At 44.0% G+C, this 20148-nt stretch overlaps 1 protein-coding gene across 2 annotated transcripts; it reads right to left on the bottom strand.

The window, feature by feature from the left end:
* Positions 1-3103: 3103 nt before the first annotated feature.
* Sall3 (spalt like transcription factor 3) lies at positions 3104-19643 on the bottom strand. Of its 2 annotated transcripts, XM_004640200.1 has the most exons (4): positions 19562-19643; positions 5287-8172; positions 4730-5070; positions 3104-3535 (listed from the first exon to the last, which is right to left on the bottom strand). In XM_004640200.1, exons 1-4 carry the CDS (start codon positions 19641-19643, stop codon positions 3104-3106), a joined length of 3741 nt encoding a protein of 1246 aa, XP_004640257.1. The 2 variants fall into 2 exon arrangements, with proteins under 2 accessions (XP_004640257.1, XP_004640256.1); XM_004640199.1 differs by having other exon boundaries at positions 4730-8172.
* Positions 19644-20148: the final 505 nt, after the last annotated feature.

Genomic DNA, 20148 nt, shown 5'->3' with positions numbered 1-20148 from the left:
GCCTAATCCTTCCCTGATAAAGATTACTGTGGCTTCTCTGTATCAGTAGTTATTTCTTTAAATTTTTTTCTCAGAAAAGAAATGGATTATATATCATAAAATCCAGAAGCAATTAAATTATTTAAAGTTGTGAGTCTTATTAATTGTTATCCATGAGATAAAGCTTATTTAAAGATAAAGGATGTCCTCCATTTGGAGAACACACACAGGGCCAATATTAGTAAACTCATGCAGCTGTCTGTGGTGTTGGTGGCGCAGTGAGCACATTCCTGCTCATGTTTCTTCCTGCAACATTACTTGATGCACATTTATTTATTCAAGTGACCTGAAAAACCATTATTTTCACTTATGCCAGTGAGGGGAAGGCAACTGAGTACAGTCATCTTTGGGCACGGCTGAGTCTTTAACAAGTAGGCATTTTCTATTACACTTTCTTCCATGAGTCATGTAAAAAAATTCTAAAATTAGAAGAATGAATTTTTATTTTGGAAAAAAGCCCCAAAGTTGCTGATATCTAAGCTGTCAATTCTCACTGACTTTCCTTGTAGCACACCGTGGGCACACATCCACCATAAATGACCACCTCAAATTACACTTTTCCATGAGAAGAATCAAGGAACGCAGTACAGAAATAATATCACATCCTGCATTTTATTCAGTTCCATATGACAAAAATAGTAACCTAGACTAAGACATCCAGTTCAATCAGTAGATGTGTCAAGCCACAAGATTTAATCATAAAAAATATTGGATCTAGGTAACAATTCCCAGTTGGCTCAGGGAGGTCCTCACCCTACATGGTATTACAGTAAAAAAATAGTGTCTCTCTTCACCATGCAGGGATGAGCCAGCCCTGAGTACAGACTGGGGTCGGTCTCACTTGTCCCTTCATGAGCCACCTTATTTATAACACTTTACATTTCTTTTAAATTATATACACATCCTTCTGGGAGAAGAGAGGACACTAACAGAATGCCAAATACTAACAAAAACGAAACAAAACAAAACACAACAAAAGGACAAAGATAAATAACAAAACATTCAACTGCTGAAACACAGCAACATTAAGCCACCTCGGTTTCCTCTTCCCAATGCGGACACACCCTTGTCACTCATCCAACAGGAGAGTCGGCAAGACACAGAGGTGTGACACAGAGGTGTCACATCTCACCACACGGAAAACAGAGTTGTAGAGTTCAGTGTTCATTTCCAACAGAAACAAACAGCTAAAGAGCCTTTGAAACTCTTTGTTCAACAACATGCTGACAGAGGAGCCTGTCCTCCTCCAACACCCTTTGCTGTTGCTGGACTTGTGTTAGAAAGATTGTTCTATTTTTGTTTCAACTGAGAAGATTCACTGTCTGATTCCTTCTTCAGGGGCTGACAGCTCCTCACGCTGTAACCCAGCTACTCACAATATCTCTTGAACAATTCTGTTGTTGGAAGTTCACTGTGTCAGATCCCAGCACATTTGCAATGCACAAGAATGAGGTAGTACACACAACACTGGCGTTCAAGTTTTGATTTAACCCCACCTTTGCTCACGTGATGCAATTTAGATAAAATCATCAGCAGAAGATTGTACTTTGAATAATCAGAGGACATTGTGCTTTGTTTTCATTGAGAAGATAATAAATAAAATCAGGAATTCAGGAAAGTTCAAAGTTCTGACTGGTTATGCTGCCAGACACTTGCTATTTCTTTCACTCTATGCGTAACCATCACTACTACGCGGTTACAATTTTGTTTGTGTGCATGTGAGAAAGAGACAGGAAAGTGTACAGTAAAAATCATATCTATACAACATTTCTCAGTTATTTCTGGACTTGTATTGATGTCACAGCTCTAAGATTAACTTGTCCAAATTTTAGGGTGGTCACAGTTTTTAAATGGGCTTTGTAGAAAAGTTAAATAAATCATGTTAAATTAAGAAATGGCAGGCCTTATTTTATTGAGGCGCTGACAAGTGTTGGTGGCTTTTCTGCTTAAGTAGCATAGATTTTTCATATTGTTTGACCTTAAGACAAAACAAGAAACCATAACAGGATTTTTTTTCCATTTTCCTTAAACCAAAGTACTATTTATAAAATACTTTACATCTTTTTAAATTTTCAAATTATAGACAAACCTCCCTAATACAAAATACTAAAAGTGCAATCATATAAATTAAGAATTTGCAACCACATTATACAAACATTACCTTTTTATTGTACAGCTTTGATAATGTGAAATATTTACTCACAACTGTTTATAATGTTGTGAATAACTTATGGTGATGCTTGTCTGTAACTTGTTTCCCAACCAAGCGCTGGGCTACAGACCACACTAGAGAACAACTGTCCACATAGCAGCTACAAACATTTAAGTTAAAAAAAAATAATAAAAGGCTTGTTACTGACAGGTACTTGCACACAAAAGGCATGCTATCTTTCCCAATAGAACGTCACAATTTTGCCTGCATTGAAATAATCCACTTATTTATGGTAAAACAAATCTTGCTTTAAAAAAAAATCACATAGCCAGATGTATTCTGCAGTACAAAAGCTTCATTTAAGGTTGGGGCTATTTTATTGTCTGTTACCCGCATAATCTTAACATTATAAATACTACGGACAATGATACTGTCATAATACACAGCATTGAGAGTACTGAACCACTTCTTAAAGATGAAGAGTTCCTAAAACATAGTTCAAGTTTCTAACTAATTTGAACAAAACCATCGAGTGGGGTTCACTGGAATATTACAGGGGACCCCCATTCTCCCCTGCAAGGGTTATTAGGTTTTAGGACAAAGAAAGTGGAAATGCTCTGAGCTCTTTCTGTTCTAAGGCGGTTTTCCAAGCACTTCTTCTTTTTTTTTTTTTATTCTTTTTAAGTGGAATTTATTTAAAAGGTTGCAGAGTTCTTAAGAACAGTCAAACCCACTGTTGAGCAAAGTACCATGCAGCGCTCACAGACGACCTTTTGGCAGCCACACGGTCAAAGTATTTCTGCCATAAGTAAAATTTTAATGAGAACCTAGCATGAGGGTCCAAAGCCTGACGCTCACACTATAAAATGTGAGCATGGACAGAAAAGATGGATTGAGTCCCAGTGAGTCCAGCTAGTTTATACCGATCTCCTTGTTATCCTCAACAAATCTTGTGAATGGACGGCTGGCTCCGGTTTCCGAGCTTACTTTGTCCAAACTGACAATGGGTGGGCTGCTGCCAGTGCGGGCCTTGTCCATCCCACCGGTCATAGTACCCAGAGGGGGAATGGCGCTTCCGCCTAGACTTACTGGGAGCTGGGGGATACCTCCATTCTGAATGACAGAGATCTCATTGTTCTTCATGGCGAGCCCATTAGTGATGGCTGCTGCATACTGGTTCCAGAAGCTGGGATCAACATTCATGGCTCGAGCTGCCAGGTCCTTCTGAAACATTTCAGAGAACTTCAGGGCATCACCACCTAGCAGGGCCATGGGGTTTTCCACGGACAGGCGGCGACCACGCCTTGCAGGGGCATTATTCCACATGTGAGTTCCCATGTGTACCTGTGTAAGATAGATAAGCCACAGTAAGAGAGTCCACAACTGTGAGATGGGTATGTCCTGTTTATGTTGTTCCACAGTGCTGTCCCCATTGTAAGCGTTTGTTTAGGCATAGTAAAAACACAGGGAAGTTTTTCTGAGCATCTCATATATGCAATATTTCATTTTGTGAATGCAAAAAGCAAAACCAGCAAGTTAATGAGTGTGTTCTTTCAGTTAACACACCTGATAAACCTAAAAGCCCACAGGGAATTTCCAGAGCTTCCAGGAAACATCCTCTGCTTGAACTCTTCATCAACTGGTGCCTTTTTCCTCTTTCTTTTAAACAAGGAAGCATTAGTTCTAAAACATCTTAGGGCCATCTGCAACAGCAGAGTCCTCAGGCAGCTCTTATCCTTACAACACAAGTCCAGCAGAGAAGCTACCAGTGTTGGGCTTTGACTGTCTCTGGAGAAATTCTGTCCCATCACAGGCAGTCTCTGTAGACATGTTTTATGGAACATGTTTTACAGAACAAAGTGAGCTCACTGCCTGTCCTTGGAATATATGCTTTATAAAGCACATTTAGCTAAGGTCTTGTGGACACATGCCCTAGGAGTCAGCAGCATCTTGCCCACCTTATGTCTCCTGAGGAAGACACAGTGCTGCTGCTGTGTTTTCTCTTTGGTCCCCTCCTGGTGGAGAGCTTCTCACCTGCGCCCCCTCTGTGGATAAGAACCTTTTAGAAGTCACTGAGTCTCATCTTTGACTTATTTGTATTATATGTGTGTGATTAAAGGTCAAATTTATTTTATTATCAGATTTAAGAGTTTCCTGCCCTGAGCTTGCTCTCCAAGTTGCAATGTGTGTGCTATCATCCTGACTGCCGCAGCAGTCAACAGAGGTGGTTATGTTCTTTGGAAAGGAGGCCTAGACTCCTATTCTTTCCTCTGTTGAATGAGATACATGCTTTGAGGGTATTAGCATATGAACATATATGTACATAGTACACATATGTACACTTCACACCACCCATACTACATACTCATACCCCCACACATAAGTCACTTCATATCCACACAGGATACCCTCTAACGTCTTATCCTCTGGGCCAAGGCAAGAGCAGAATTTTTCCATTCAGCCCACGACAATCAGCACAAAGAGCTGTGGAGGTACCCTTGTGGTTCAGCCGCAGCCTCAAGCCCAAGGCCCCCTTACCTTGAGGTTGCCCTTGGTGGTGAAGGCCCTCCCACAGATGGTACAGCCGAAGGGCTTCTCCCCAGTGTGGGTGCGCTCATGGATCTGCAGGGCACTGGCTGAGGAGAAGGTCTTTCCACAGGACTGGCAGTTGTGTTGCTTAGGTGTCCGGCGTGGTGGGGGTGCCAGCATGGGTGCCAGGCCTGGGGTCATCACTGTTTGGGGCCCTGTGGGGACCTGGACCCCAGCTGGCAGTGGTGGGCCCTCGCTCAGTGCGATGGCCTTGCTGTGACCATTCACTTCCATTTTGATCATGGCGGGCGCAGGGCTGGAGACCAGGCTAGGAGTGCTGTGGCTGGGACCTAGAGTAAAGTTGGGGTCAAATACCTGAGAAGGCAGCTCTTTCAATTTGTGTGTCAGTAAGTGCTGTTTTAAATTACCCATAGTGGAACACCCCCGCCTGCAGACTGAGCAGACAAATGGCCGTTCCTTGGTATGGCTGCGGTGGTGGATTTCCAACGCACTCTTGCAAGCAAAGGGCTTGCCACAGACACCACACACAGTGCTCATACACTTACCCCGCTCTCTGTTGAGGAACAGCAGGCTGAAGGGGGCCTCCTCCTTGATGATGGGCCGGCCAGGGTGGCTGGCTGTCAGGTCCAGGGCACCTCCATTTCCTGGGCCTGGGGGTGGGCTGTCCGGCCTTTCTGTCTTTAGTGGGATCTCCTGTGGGTCCTCCGGATTGCCAAGGCCTGGGGACTTAGAGCGGAAGCTCTCGCCATTGCTGTTGGCAGGTGACAGTGCCTGGGAGGATGAGGATTCTGACAGGGCAGGACTGCCTGCACTGCGGCTCTCCAGGTCCCCCACTGCAGACGAGGAATCATTGCTGAGGTGATCACTTTCCCCGGATCCATTTTCCACAGACTTCAAGCTGGTCAGCTGCTGACAGTTCATGACTGAATCTATCATTTTCATCTGATTCTCTAGGGCAGCAATGCTGGAGATGACCGAGGGAGGTGAGGGTGGGCAGGACCCCGAGTAGGCAAGGAGTGGTTTGGACGAATCACTGGCCGTGTCCTTTAGTTCTGTGTCCTCCTCCATCGAGTTCTCATCGATGTCATCGTCATAACTGCTCAGGGTTTCCACGTTCTTCTCATCGAAGGGCAGGTCCGCATCCATGGCATCCGGGAAGCCCTCTGGCAGTGGCGTGTTGGGAATCTGGCCCCCCATGTGCATTCGGATGTGCTGCTGCAGCACCACCGCATTTGTGAACTTCTTCTGGCAAATGGGACAGGAGTGCTGCACCCGCAGGGGTGGTTTGGCCCGGTGAACCCCAAAGTGTGTCTTTAGGTTGCCCTTGGTGGTAAAGGCTCGGCCACAGATCTTGCATTTAAAGGGCCTTTCCCCTGTATGCGTCCTGTAATGCATCTTCAGGGCGCTCTGACAGCTCAGCACCCGGTGGCAGATGACACACTGATTTGGATCTGTCATCTTCTTATCAATGTTCTCTACCAATTGCTGCAGTTTTGAGGTTTCTGACGTTTGCATAGAGTCAAGCAGGCCACCAAAGGGAAACTGGGCCTTGAACTGGTCAGAGGCTGCTGGAAGACTGGGGCTGCCAAGGCTGGTGGAAGTGCTGTCTGTGACAGCAGTGGCTGCAGATGTGGACACAGCACTGACCTGTCCACCAACAGGAATGTCCCCTGTCCTTGCATTTGTGCAAGGCAGGCCAACAGTTTGTTCTGTTTTAGTCAAAGATCCACTGAGGAGTGGCTGTGGGGACTCGGCTGTCACTGAGATGCTGGCATCAGCGTGGTTGAGGCCTGGAGACAAGGAGGTGCATTCGCTGGATGCAGGAGAGGGCCTCTGGGGGGAGCGACTGATGGGGGTAACACTAGGGGAGTCAGTGTAGCTGTGAGTACTGGGGATGGTGGGAGGCAGCTGCAGTCCCACAGATGTGGGCACTGTTGGCAGCACTGGCTTGCTGTCCAGCCAGGTGGTTACCGGCTTTTCTGGGGGCAGTGACATGCCATAGGGAATTCCCGAGCAGGTGGGCACATTATCGAGGTACTCTGGGACTGGGTAGGGGTTCATCTGGATGTGGGGATACTTCTCCTTGTGCCTCTGGAAGTGCACCTTCAGGTTACCTTTGGTGGAGAAGCGGTTCCCACAGATGTTGCACTTGAAGGGCCGCTCGCCAGTGTGTGAGCGCAGGTGGATCTGCAGTGCGCTGTCGCTGCCGAAGACCTTGGCACAGAACCTGCACTTGTGCTTGAAGAAGGGGTCCTCGGCACTGGCCTTCGGCTCAAATACTGACACGTTGGGTGGCTTGCCCTTACGGTGCTTCATGAGGGCTGACAGCGGGTCCAGCGCATTGGCTGTAGCAGCAATGCTGACCAAGGGGTTGGGGAAGATGACGCTGCTAGAAGAGGACTGAGGTAGCAGAGGGCTTGGCAGGCTGGGAGTTGAGCTGAGCAGGGACCCAGGGCCCAGGGCAGGGGGCGTGGACTCATTCTGCAGCTGCGGGGTGCTGCCTGGTGCAGTAGGCCCAATGCTGGAGGCTGGGGGCGCTGCGCACTCCGCTGAACTGGGGCCCTCTTGGGGGCTTGCTCCTGATGCAGGTTGTGAAAGTGGCTGGGGGCTCTCGAAGGTGGCCTGTGGACCTGTGGGGCCTGCAGAGCTGGGGGCCGGAGTAGCTGAGAGCTGCCGTGCAGGGTGTGCAGCCAGGGAAGGTGGGCCAGGTGTGCCAGGTGCTGGTGCTGTCGCAGCTGTTGCTGCCACCACTGGGTTCAGGGGTGGCCGCGCAGGCTGGCGGCTCATAAGGGCTACCTGGCTGCGTATCTGCTCGATGAGCTGCAGCTGGTGAATCTGCTGCTGCTGCAGGGCCACCAGCTGCTCCAGAATCATGGGGATGGCTACAGCCCCCACGCCTGTGCCCGACGTGCTCCCAGCTGCGCGGGCGCCCTGTGAGAACTGCGCCACAGCCACCTTAGTGCTGAGCAGCGTCTCCAGCGTTACGTTGGTGCTGGGCATCGCGAAGGCCGGTGTGGTGGGCTCAGGGGCAGGGGCCAGTGTTGGGGGTGGTGGGGCGGGCGTGCCCGGGCCTGTGCTGCCCTTGTCCCCGGGTGCCTCCACGTCCATGGGCTCGAGCTCACGCGCAGGCGCCGGGGCCTCTGCCTCGCCCTCTGCCGGGGCGGCCTCCTCGGCAGCCTCACTCTCGGCCTCGGCCCGCTCTCCTGGTGAGCTGGTAGGTGAGGCTTCTGGGAACTCCTCCGCAGGCGGCGCAGGCTCATCCTCACCCACGATGAGCACCAGTGGGTTCTTGGTGCAGCTCTTCTTGTGCTGCAGGAAGTCGGCCCACTTGAAGAACTCCGCGCAGCATTTCTCGCACACGCTGGTTTCCTCCCCGCCGCTCCGGCTCTCGTTCCCACTGTCTGCGTCTTCTGCGCCTTCCCCAGGGACGCCTAGGAAACCAAAGGACGCCATCAGCAGGGCCTGCCAGACAACCGCCCTCAGTTTCAAAATTCTGCCCATAAGTAAAATCAATATTTTTTATTTTGTACAAATTACCCCACTTCAACATTTCTGACGTCCCAGCATGTGTGTTCTATGACTCTTTCTAGCTAGCTAATCATTTTCTTAGCACAATCCATCAAATTATGAGGCTCTATCAATTGTGGATACTGCTTCTTAATGAAATTCCATAGAAGTCATTGATTTCCAATATTTTCATACAATCCACAGCCACCCTGTCGGTTGGGTACAAAGCCAGCTTCGATGGGCTCATTAGGGCTCCCCTTTACCATCGGGCTTCCTCATTTCCAGTGAAATTACAGATGCCTCTGCCAGTTCACTTAACACTGCTAAACTAATCCACAACCTCCGCAGCGCGTCAGCACCTGAGCAGGGCTGCCTGCACTGTGGTGTGGTCTCGGCTCGGCTGCTGCAAGGATTTATCTCTATGCAGGGCTGAGGCGGTACAGATCTAAAGTAATTCTATAGAACCCTTGGAATCGATAGGCATTTCTTTCCTGTAGGAAATTTCGGTTAAATACTTTCATTTATAAATGTAACAAAGAAAATATAAGCACTTCTTGCATTTCTGCTGAGAACAATCTCTCCTGACTTAAAGAGTTCGACCATCCTATTTGAATCCTTTTTGTCCAGACTTCCCTTGTAGAAGGGGCACATTTCTACATTTTAGGTTTGCCAGATGACTATCAATATAGGCTAGGCCTAAAATGAATCATGTTTAATACAATTAACTGGCTCTGTCAGATGCAATATTTCTTGGCAAGATGAACTAAAATTACATGTTATTGTGATTAGCCAATAGAGTTCAGTGGTTTGTTAACAAACTAGAAATTATATATTTAAAGTTCATTTATGTTGACATGTTTAACATGAGAATGTTGTAGTCAGACACACTTTTTGTACCTATTTTCATCTATTCTCATAGAAAGACTTAGCAAATTATATGCTTGTGCCATAGTGGAAAACCCTCTAATTGGTTACACATGTTTAATTACTGTTGTAGGCAGCCACTTCCTCTGTCTCCCCTTACCCTCTTGTGCCGAATAACAACCGTGTTTAATGAACAACTCTAATTCACACCTGATCAAATAAAGAGCTGTACAGGAATGAGACATGGACACGCGATCACGCTTCTGGCTGCTACCTTTTGGAGAGCTGGGTTGTGCAAAGTCCCGCCCAAGCACTACTGGGTTCTCCCTGCCGCCTGAGTGTTACCGACTCATAGCTGCTTTTTGTCAACTTACAGATGGAGCGACAGCAACAAATCAGTTTGAACAGAGCCAATGACAGCTGCAAGTCAGCTCTTTGTTAAACACGTGTAGTTGAATGTGAGAACAAAATATCCTTAAGGTCGGTCTGCACAAAAAAACTAATGTTTAATCATCAGCACACAATTTGCTAAAAAGTCTTTATTTTTTTCTTTTAGGGTTTTGGAGAAATAATTCAGCACCGAGTTCAGTAGAGAAAACTGATTTTTAAAACATATTCAGTGAAAGTACACAGCTCTCTCTCCTGGAAAAGAAATAAAAATATTTTTTGAGGCTAGTCCTGCTGCTCTCCATGAGGCCATTATTTCCAGGTAATTTATACATGCCTTTAAAAAATTATTAGCAGCATTCAATTAGCATTTTCTTAACTGGCTAAGCCATTTGAAGGGGAAAAGAAGTTAGAGCTTGTAGCCCATAAAGGCTGCTAGACTTTTAAACTAAATTCAGCACGGAAGATCAGGCTGCAGCGAGCAGCCTCATTACAGCGCAGAGGAAGGAATGTAATAGGTATCTGTAATGAGGTTGAGGGTAGCTGCAAGCAAAGGCACCGCGATTTATACTGCAGATAGGCACATTAACAAAACACTCAGAGCACTCAACTTTCCTCAATGTATGCAGCATCTAATTGTAAACCTGCTAAGGTTATGGAATAGGGCAAAAAAGGCAATACAACCTAAAATCTTCAGGTAAACAATTTCTTAGTGATTGATCACAAAAATAAGGGCTATTTAAAATTCTAGGCCTGTATCTTAAAATTTTTCATAAAATTGCAAGAATTTCTGCTTTAAAGTTTCTTAACTGTGGAATGTTCTTAGATTTACCCATTAAATAAGTAATCTAAATAGGTATTTTAAAAAGTTCATCTGCATTAAGCAATCAAATGATTAAACAAGGGACTGACTTCAGAAGTTATTTTACAACATTTTAAAGTTGTGATATAAACCTTTTTTTAAAAAAGGAAAATCTTAACAAAATTAAAATTGCTAGTTGCTTGATATATTTTTAGCTTATAAATTCCTTAGGTAAGATAAAATGTGTAACTTACATGATGCACAGAAACATCCACGTGGTATATAACTATAATTTTACAAAATTAAACAATATATATTTTATTAAAGGAGCACTTTTCTATTCAGAGAAAATGCTTAAGAGTTGTGCCGACTTCTGCATCATTCAAAGTCAGTTCAATGTTGAAAGAATTATTTGTACAAATGAACATTTTCCAGATTTTCTTTGTAATAAACTATAGCATGTGATATACAGAAACATTTTTGTTTTACCCAAAGATCTTGTGCTTTTTTTTGCAAAGGTCTTGACCCAAACAAATCTCTATTTACCTTAAAGATTTGCATTTTTACTTTCCATTAGTTTTTTATGCGTTAAGCATTTTTTAGGGTTCATTTTCAAATGAATTGAGTTCGGGAATTTTCCTATAGGTAATTTCATTTTTTCTCATGGGTAGAATGCTAAATTACAATAGTGTCTCAACTGTAGAGACTATACATAGAATATTTAAGTTCTTTCTGCCAAGTAAGTGATTTTGTTTAGTGTAAGTTTAAGTGATAATTACCTCAACATAATGATGATATTCTTGTCAAAGTAAAACAATCTGCTACTTACATTCCTTCAAATTGAAGGAAATTGTAAAGCTGGCATTCTGACCATTTGGATCTGTTAAAGTTAACAGTGCTAATGAACCTAAGGAAACTGACAACTGGTTAACAATTTGTTTATCACCAACGCTTCATAATAAATTTCACTTCTGACTAAAAGGTATCTTAAAAACTCTAATTAGTGACAAAAAGTGTTCAATACTATTTAGATTTCTTATTTGAGCAAATAAATCAGAATTGGCACTTCTAATTTCTATCAGTTTATATAAAACACTAAAAACATGATCATGTTAAGTATTATTCTCACATGCTCAACTGCAATTTTGTGATCAAAATTTAAATGTTATCAGCACTCTAAAAAAGTTACAGTGAATCACAATTTCTAAAAGATGGTCTTGAACACAAAAACAACCTAGCATGTCACATACAGGATTGAATTTTGTTTGCATACTTTAAGATTATTCAGCAACAAGCACTTCAATTGAATTGGCAGGAAGTAAGCCAAATTGAGGACTTTTTACTGAGAACAGGGCTCTTCGGAATAGCAAGACATTTTACTAATGTGCAGAGCCCAAGTGTCGACTTGAGATACACTGTGAAAAGAATGATTTGTATAACTTATTTCCGTGGCTCTTCTTATTATATTGATTGCAGACGTGTATTATAATTAGAATAAGAAAATCTATGCAGGAGAACTCTGAATGTAATTTGCAATTGTATCATCTAACTGCTAAACCTTTAATCCTGCATCATTTAAAGGCAATATTATGTCAGGTTAAAATGAGTTAACCATCTTTTAATTACACTAACATTTTGAACTCACAGTGTTTTAAATATAGAAGTTATTACATCCATGAAAATATGGCTTAAAATTGCTATTTCAAGATAAGTTCCTGTTAGGGAGGTACTTTGTAACAACAGGACACCAGTAACAAGTTTAAGAAATTATCACAAAGGCAATGTTCATTTTCTTTCTTTAAAGGGAGAATTTAAAAACAAGCATTGTAAACATTATTATTAGTGTCAAAGTAATTTATTTTTGCACACTGATTGTTTACTGATAGAGCTGAAATTACAAACAGGCAAGGGACTGAACCAAATGTACTTGCTGCCCTGGTCATGTATGAACGTGAAGAGGCCCGGGACCAACTCTCAGAACTCTCCTTCCCTGAGATCCATTATACATCAAATCCGTGATGCCACATCCATCACTTGTACTACACAGGCTAAAAATATAATTATTTCAGTTTGATCTACAGTTATCCCAACGTTTGCTATTTTTACCTAACATTTTCAGGGGTTCTAACTTCATCGTTCCTCACGTGTTCTGGTGTGATTTCTGTTTCTCACTTGTATACAAAGGAGAAAGCATCCCCGTCACAGCACTTCAGAGAAACGCTTGAACAAAAGGGAAGCTCTAAGGGCAGCAGCTTCAAACATACATATACTTTTCTATACCCAGGTAAAGCACACAGAAAATGTTTTACAGAAATACTGTTATTCTTAGGACTGACTCACTGTGAAAGAAGCCCTCAGCAATCTCATTCCTGGCTGTTACATAATATACTCCCATCATGCTTTACTATTTTTCAGAGAATAACGTGTCAGAAGATAGGTGAAATGATCATCTTTTAAAGTCACAAGTGAAACCATTATATCTGACAATATTGGAGGCATCATGCTTACTTAACAAATTTCTAGCTAAAGTTACTGTCAAGACTTAATTTTTCTCTTTTTAGGAGTACCCTGCTTTGTAAGATCATCAATTACAAAGAAGTAAAAGGTGTTTTGTGGTCTCATTTTTACTTTTATTCTGTCACACTTTTATCACACATTATTAATTCATTACAATTCACAAAGGCAGAAGCAAAACTTGTTTAAGTACTGGAAGAGGCATGTTAACTTCTCCACTTTAATAAGTAACTTTAAAATGCCATGTGTATCTTCAGGACAGGCAACTGTACTTTCTTTGCTTTCCCATTTTTAAAAAAATCTAGTAAGCATTTTTCAAGTTTTCCTAAATTGTTAGGAGACACTTATTTTCTTGCAAATTAATTCTTTTTAACTCCTTATGATAGCTCTGAATCCCATAAAGAAAGATGAATTATCACATACTGAGCCCAAGCTGTGACACAGGAGGAGACAAATAGAGACCCCCACTGTGTTTAACAATGTAGAAGAAATTCCAGGCGCAATAGAAAATTTTTCTGTCCTTTTCCCCAGACCTTTAGCTTGTGCTCACAGAGTTGAACGGTGGAGGGCACTCTTGCTATGCTCAACACGGCACTGACCTGCACACTCCCTCTTACTCAGTGGCCCACATCTCAAATTTGTTAAGTCATGACCACCTGTGGCACAGGCACCAAACGTCTTCTGCTCAAAATGTTTGCAGTTTTAATCTGCAGTAAAGCATCGGGGGCAGAGACACTGTTCCTTTATGGGTACATGCAGATGGGAGCAGCACAGCATGCGTACTTGCTCTAACTATCAGCCCTGACGCTGCACCAGATAATAAGATGTTTGTTACACTTCAAGGTTGCACAATAGTCCTTTCACTTAGATGTTATGTTGTAATCACGCTCCCAGTGAATACACATATCCCTATCTATGCTTAAATACACAAACCTGAAATTCTTCAACAGAGACAAATAATTTTAATCAAAATTCGGTGAGGAGTGAATGGAAGATTTGGCCAGGTCACTTTTGGCTCAGGTGAAATAGTATAAATATAGAAGATGAGGCTTTGCAGATTTGACATGTGAAATTAACTATTTCACGATGTGTTTCCTGTCAAGTGCCTACATAATTACCCACCCACTGGCCATTTTTCAAATCCACCATGCACAGAAATAAATAGATTGATAGCAAAATTAGAAGTATAAATCCTCACATTTAAATGGCCCTGGAGGGGACCATCTATGCTGTGACCAGGAAAAAGGCTTGGATCAGCCATAACCATTAGGCTGCCACACTTGGGATCAGGTGACTAAATCATTCCATGATTTGTCATCACTTTGTAGCACTGTTTAAATTCTATGGCAGAAGCCTGCACATACGTAGAAAATCAGCCAGGAACAGCCATGCTGAAGCCAGTGACTCCCACACAAGCACATCGTACAACAGAATTATCAAACAGTTCAGCTGAGGTCACTCTTGGAAAAAAAAGAAGTCCAATAACACTGAGGAATGAAGTCAAAGCACTGTGGCACCTGCAGGGTTAACTAAACAGTTCAAGAAGCAATGGCTACACAAAAGAAAGTCGGTTTCTCTTCTTCCAAGAACTATAAACACTTGTGCAGGACTAGATGGCATTTGATAAGCTGTGCTGCATGGAACAAACTCTTGGGATCTCTAGTTAACACTCAGATTCAGTGTTCACACTTAGCAGAACAGTGGTGAGTCCTGTTGCCAAGGTCAACAGCACAGATGCACTAATTGTATTATGAGCTTGACATCTAGTGGCCACCCCTGGCAGGGCAAAGCAGGCAAAGGTTAAATCAGCAAGGTTTGTCAAAGCACTTCTAACTACCCACCTTCAGGGAGAGTCTGTCGGAGGCTGCCCAGCACTCTGCAGCCCACCTTTCACAGACAGCAGACAAAAAGGCTTTCTATGCTACGCTGTGTGGCCGCTGTTCACAGAATGCAAAGGGAGTAGGATCTCTGATAGCTCGTAGAACTAATCTGGGGGTGATTTAAAAAGGCCCACCGAGGAAAATATTTAGATACCAACTGGCCTCATCTGGTCTCGTTGGTGAATGCTCGAAAATTCTTCCCTTTAATTAAGAAACAAATCAATCTTAATCTGTAACATAGAGGCCATTCCATTACCTTGTTAATATTTTATACTTTTTGTAACATGACTTCCCTTATTTGTTTGCTTGGAAACTACACACAACTACATTTTAAATCATAAGTGTGTTGAAATTACAAGAGAAGAAAATTCAAGATTTTTTTTAGAAATCAAAGTTCACTTAAATAGTAAAGTATTTGATTTTCACATAGGTTTTATTTATGTCTGATTATGTATGAAATGTGTAGCAGCTTAACTTATGCTGTAATTACAAAGCTACCCTAACAGTAGTAAAATTAGTTCACATCTTCATGAGACTATCTAAGATATGTTGCTCTCATCCTAGAAATGAATCAGGAAATCATGTAGGAAAAGCAAAGCCAGTAAAACAGAAAAAAAAAAAAATCCCAAAAACACCTTTCCTGTTACATTATTTAAAATTTATGCTTCTTAAAACTATCTGGCAGCATTACCAGATCAGGAATAACCTTATTAGCAGTTAAAAAGATTTTAAATTTACTTAAATGGAAGCCTGTGCCAATACTTACATTTAAGAATACTAAATTCCAACTGACGGTCAGACTGCAGAATAGAAACCTTGGCTGTACCTTTGCTGCATTTCCCCCTGAAAGAAAATATTCTTCAGGCTACCTGGAGATGAATGGTAGAACTCCTTAGAGATTGAAGCTGAAAATGAAATCTGACCCACTTTTGCCTGCTTTCACCATCATTGTGGATACAAAAAATAATCAGCTTGCTAAGTAATTCCTGCTGTTACTTCATACCTTTTCCTTTCTCTGGCTCTGAACACACTGAAAAATTCTGGATTATGCATATGCTGTGAAAGTTTAAGATGCATTGTACACAAAAATTCCCTAACTCTTGTCACTTACATAATCAGCTCTGTGAAAGGTAGAATTAATGGGCCCCTTTTTTGTTGATCACAGCAATATGTGTCCTATAATGGGTTAAGTTGCTAAGTGTTATTTTTAAAAGAAATATTTGCAGGTTTTCCTTCTTTTTATTGGTTACTAACTTTTTACTTTTTATGTTTCAGAGAAAACAATCTGCCTGCGGATGCTGGAAAGTGGCTTCTGCATTGTCCTTTTGGTATGCTGAATTGTAAATGTGGGTAGTGTGCTGGGGGAGCTGAACGCAAACCCTGCATCTACAGATAAAAGAAAAAAGACCTCTTCACCGAGTGCCTTCTTTCCCTGAATTTAAACACAGCCTGTGAATTCCTCGGGTAAATCCTTAGGTCACAGGCTCACCATATTTGAAAGGATTCTTAAAATAGCCATATACTATAAGTTGGCAGAAAATAAAAACACTTTGAAGCAATTAGTACCAACAAAATGCAGGATGGCAAACTTTTAAACTGCAATATGCTTTTGTTCTTCTTTAAATACATACTCTCTAAGGACAGTAAAATGCTTCTTTCTTCAATTGCATTTATGCAACACAGGATAACAACATTACACCTTTAAAGTTCTTAGTGGGAGTTAAGTGCTGCACTGTCATTGGAAGTTTTAATTAGTTTTCTTAGAACAAAAATCTTCAGCTGGTTCAAAGGATATCATTATTGTTGACATAGATTTAACTTAACTCCAGAGCATTTACTTCTAAAATGGGAATGAAATAATTAGCAAATAAGTAATTTTAAAGGACAGCTTCTATTAGGAATACAAGTTTGAATGATCTTAAATTTTTACCACAGGATAACTTTAGAACTTTACATAAATCATGCTTCCATTTTCTTATTCTAAATGCATCATCATTTCATTCAGTGATCAGATTGGATAGCTCCAAATCTATTTTTGTTTAGCACTGTTTTCATTGCTTGCCTAAAAACTGCAGCCTGAAAATGAAATTATAAAAATATGAGCTTTATAACTATAAAGTAACGTGCCTCTGCATCTCTGTCCATTATAAATTTTTTCCAGTGTATGTTTTTCATGACATCAATTTACTGGTAGATGGACCTATTGCTTTAATTAATATGTTACACCCAAAATGATACAAAGGAATTATTTACTTCATTTGTAAAACACTGTAACCTAACTTAGCTCAATTGTAACTCCACGGGAGACATGTTTATTCCCACAAATTAAAAATCTGAAGAGATCTGGTTCATGTTGGAGTAATTTAGTTTGTACAACCATTAGTCTTTTAAAAATAAACTTCAGTTGGTTATCTTAGAGTAATACACACATAAGCATTCCTTGACTTTACAGGAAACAGAGTATCTTTTATGCTCCATGAACAATCTGCTTCAGAACAATTAAATCTGAAAGAACTTGTTTTAATAGTTTGCCTGAGCTCCCCTTCAAACAGGCACGGGAAATACACTGCTTTCCTAGGGCTCAGCCCCAGACAGGTTATTTCTGGCCTGTTGCAAAATATGATCAGGGACTGTAGCAACATCGTGATTAGAACTCAGAATAGCTGTAGAAAACACAAGCTGGACAAAAACTCCACTCTTACCATGGTGGAAAGCCTGGGTGTGGTGAATCTCTAAACCAATTCAAGAAGCAAGGCAAATTCAAAATAGAACTCATAAATTATTGCTCTGAGGGTTTCAGCACTATATATCCTCCAACATGTTTACACTATTAAGTTCATCACGCTCACATTTCTGAAGTGAAATTAAAAATGAACAGCAGCACCTCAGCTTGTTAATTGTTAAATACAAGAGGTTTTACTCTATTAATTAAAATATGCTTTAATAAGAGGAGACATTGCACATTTTGATAACGACCCTACAAAGCTGAGAAGTATTTACATTGTTGCATTTTGGGGCGGCTGTGAAAGCCGATTTTAAGCTATTCAGGAGCCACAATAATAAAGCTTTAAAATTCCTCACTGGGATGCAATGTAGTTCTTTTGAAGGAAAGACTGTCTTTCTCATTCGGCAGAAATAAATCCATTCATTTGATCATGTAGTCATTGAGGGCAATACAAAACAAACCAAGTGTGAGAAATTCTATGTGAAGAAGTAAACAAAACAAAAAAATCCATTTCCATGACAAAAAGATTCTTTGTCCTTAATCTACCCAACATATGCAAGCGTTTCTTTTTAGCATATCGTCTGTTCTAATCTTGGCTGACTTGCTGCCGAAGATACCGCTCCCTCACCTCCACAACAAAAAGATCCATCCTGAATTTTATTTAATTCAATCCTTAGCTTATCTGCTCTACGCATTTTCTCACTTTCTCCATTCTGAGGAAGATGTATTCTGCTTTGTCAAACTTTATTTACATCGCTGTGTGACAAACTCTTAAAACTCTCCCCTCTTTTTTTTTTTTTTTTTTTTTTTTTAGGCAGTCCAATTCTTACAGTAAAAAGATTAGTATTTGCCTCCAAACAGTTTATAATGGGTTAATCATAAAGGCTGGCTAACCTATTTTTTTAAGGAACAAATTATCTCACGTCCGTGCTGACTGCGGGCTGTGCGGTGCCCGCGGCCGCCCCTCCTCGGCCCTCTTTGAGGGCGCCCTTGGGAGCCCTGTGGGGCGCGCATTAGAAGCCCGGCGGCGCCCAGGGCCGAAGCTTTTAACTTGATGAAACGGATTCGAGGTTCTCTAAACTTTATAGTGCCAAAGTTCAGCTACATTTTATTCGAATCTTCGTTAGTCTCTAACTTCCGCCGCGCCCGTCCTTCACTTTTGGGTGTTTCGAAGAGAAAAATTTTCCCAGCGAATTAATTGCAAAGGTGCCTCCAGTGCCCAATTTCGATGCATCCAAAAGAACAACAACAACAAAAACCGCTAGAGAAAAAAAAACTTGAAACCAGCCAGAAACTTGCTGGAGTTCTACGGTGTGTAAGGACCCAGCCCCCCATGGCTACAGCTGCGCTCACCCCAGCTTAATTCCCAGGTCGGCCATTAAGGAAAGGCCAGAGACGTTTACTTTCTACTCGTTTCCGAATGGGATCATCGGATTTGTCATCGCTCTGGGACATCGCGGGGTTCGCGGCCAAGGGTCACTCTAGGCGGCATGCAAGCGGTACTGAGGGCGGGGAGCACAGCCTGGGATCAGCGAGGTTGCGTGGGCCCCCCGGCTGGCTCCGGGCACACAGCACCCGGGCACCGGGCGCGCTAAGCCGAACAAAGCTGGCCTGGCGGCGGCCTCCGACACCCGCTGAAGGTGAGCCTCGGAAGCGTATCCCGTTGTTGCTCCGACTCCTAGTCGTTCCGGAGATGGGCCGGGGTCGGGCGCGTCCGCGAGGTCTCCGCCGTCACAAGACCCGCCCCATGTCTGGATGCAGCGAGGCCGGGGGGCAGCGTGTAGGCGGCGGCCCGAACCCCCACCCGCTCCGTTTCGGCTCGCAGGCCTCTGGGTCCGGCCGCGCCGGCTTCCAGTCGCCCCCCAGCCGCCCGGCCGAGCGCCCTTCGCGCACAGCGCCCCAACTCCGAGGAGCAGAGCCAAGTTTACTTGCCCGCAACTCCTTGCGGCCGCGCGCTCCGGCGGAGGACCCAGGTCCCCCCGGCCGGCCTGGCCCGGGAGCCGGGCGCAACTCCGACATTTGCTCGCAGGCACGGAGAACTTTTCTCTCCCGAGATGCGCTGATCTGCTCCTGCAGACCGCACTCCCCACACCAAGTGGGCGCCCCAGCACCCGGACCACCCTGCAGTTCCCGGCCCTCACCGTGCTCAGGAGCCCCGTCCGGCGGCGGCAGCTCCTCGTCCGACTTGAGGTGTTGGGGCTTGGCCTGTTTGCGCCGAGACATGCTGCTAGCGGCGCTCCGACCCCGCACGGGGCAGCCGCATCAGCTGGGAGGACGGCGGGGACGGCGCGGGGCGGGCGCGGGGCGCAGGGCGGCGGCGGCGGCGGCTGCGCGGGCCGCGCATGGGGCTGAGCAATTAGGCTGGTGAATAATGCATGGCCATTAGTGGAGGGCCGCGCCGATTGGCCGGCCTCCAGCGGACTCCGGCGGCCTATGCAAATGAGGCCGCGTTCGCAATTAGCGGCCGCGCCGGCGAGGAGGGGCCGGGCGCCTGCGGACCTGGACGCGCACTGCCGGGCGCCTCTCACATCGCGGGCTCCGCTGCCCGCGCTGCCCCGCCGCTCCGGTGCGGCTCTAGCGGGCCCCGGCGGGGAGCGGGCCTCGGCGGCCTCCTCTCCGCCAAGCGCAGAAGCAAACTTTGGCGGCGTCCGCGCGGCGCCGTCTCCGCCGGCGCGCCGGGCTCGCCCCTTTATAGAGTGTCTGCGCCGCGCCCGCGCCCCGCGTCGCG

This window comes from Octodon degus, unplaced genomic scaffold, assembly GCF_000260255.1.
Source record: "Octodon degus isolate 3935 unplaced genomic scaffold, OctDeg1.0 scaffold00120, whole genome shotgun sequence".
Classification (NCBI taxonomy): Eukaryota; Metazoa; Chordata; class Mammalia; order Rodentia; family Octodontidae; genus Octodon; species Octodon degus.
The sequence above is the reverse complement of the archived record's forward strand: the minus strand, read 5'-3'. Positions and strand labels throughout refer to the sequence as shown.

What these genes read in the sequence shown, in the direction of transcription:
- Sall3 (XM_004640199.1), bottom strand. Translation starts at nt 19,643, where the DNA reads ATGTCTCGGCGCAAACAGGCCAAGCCCCAACACCTCAAGTCGGACGAG. An exon ending in GGACGGGGCTCCTGAGCACG is followed by an intron (nt 8,173 to 19,561) that starts GTGAGGGCCGGG and finishes TTGGTTTCCTAG; the next exon opens with GCGTCCCTGGGGAAGGCGCA. An exon ending in CCACCAAGGGCAACCTCAAG is followed by an intron (nt 3,536 to 4,729) that starts GTAAGGGGGCCT and finishes TATCTTACACAG; the next exon opens with GTACACATGGGAACTCACAT.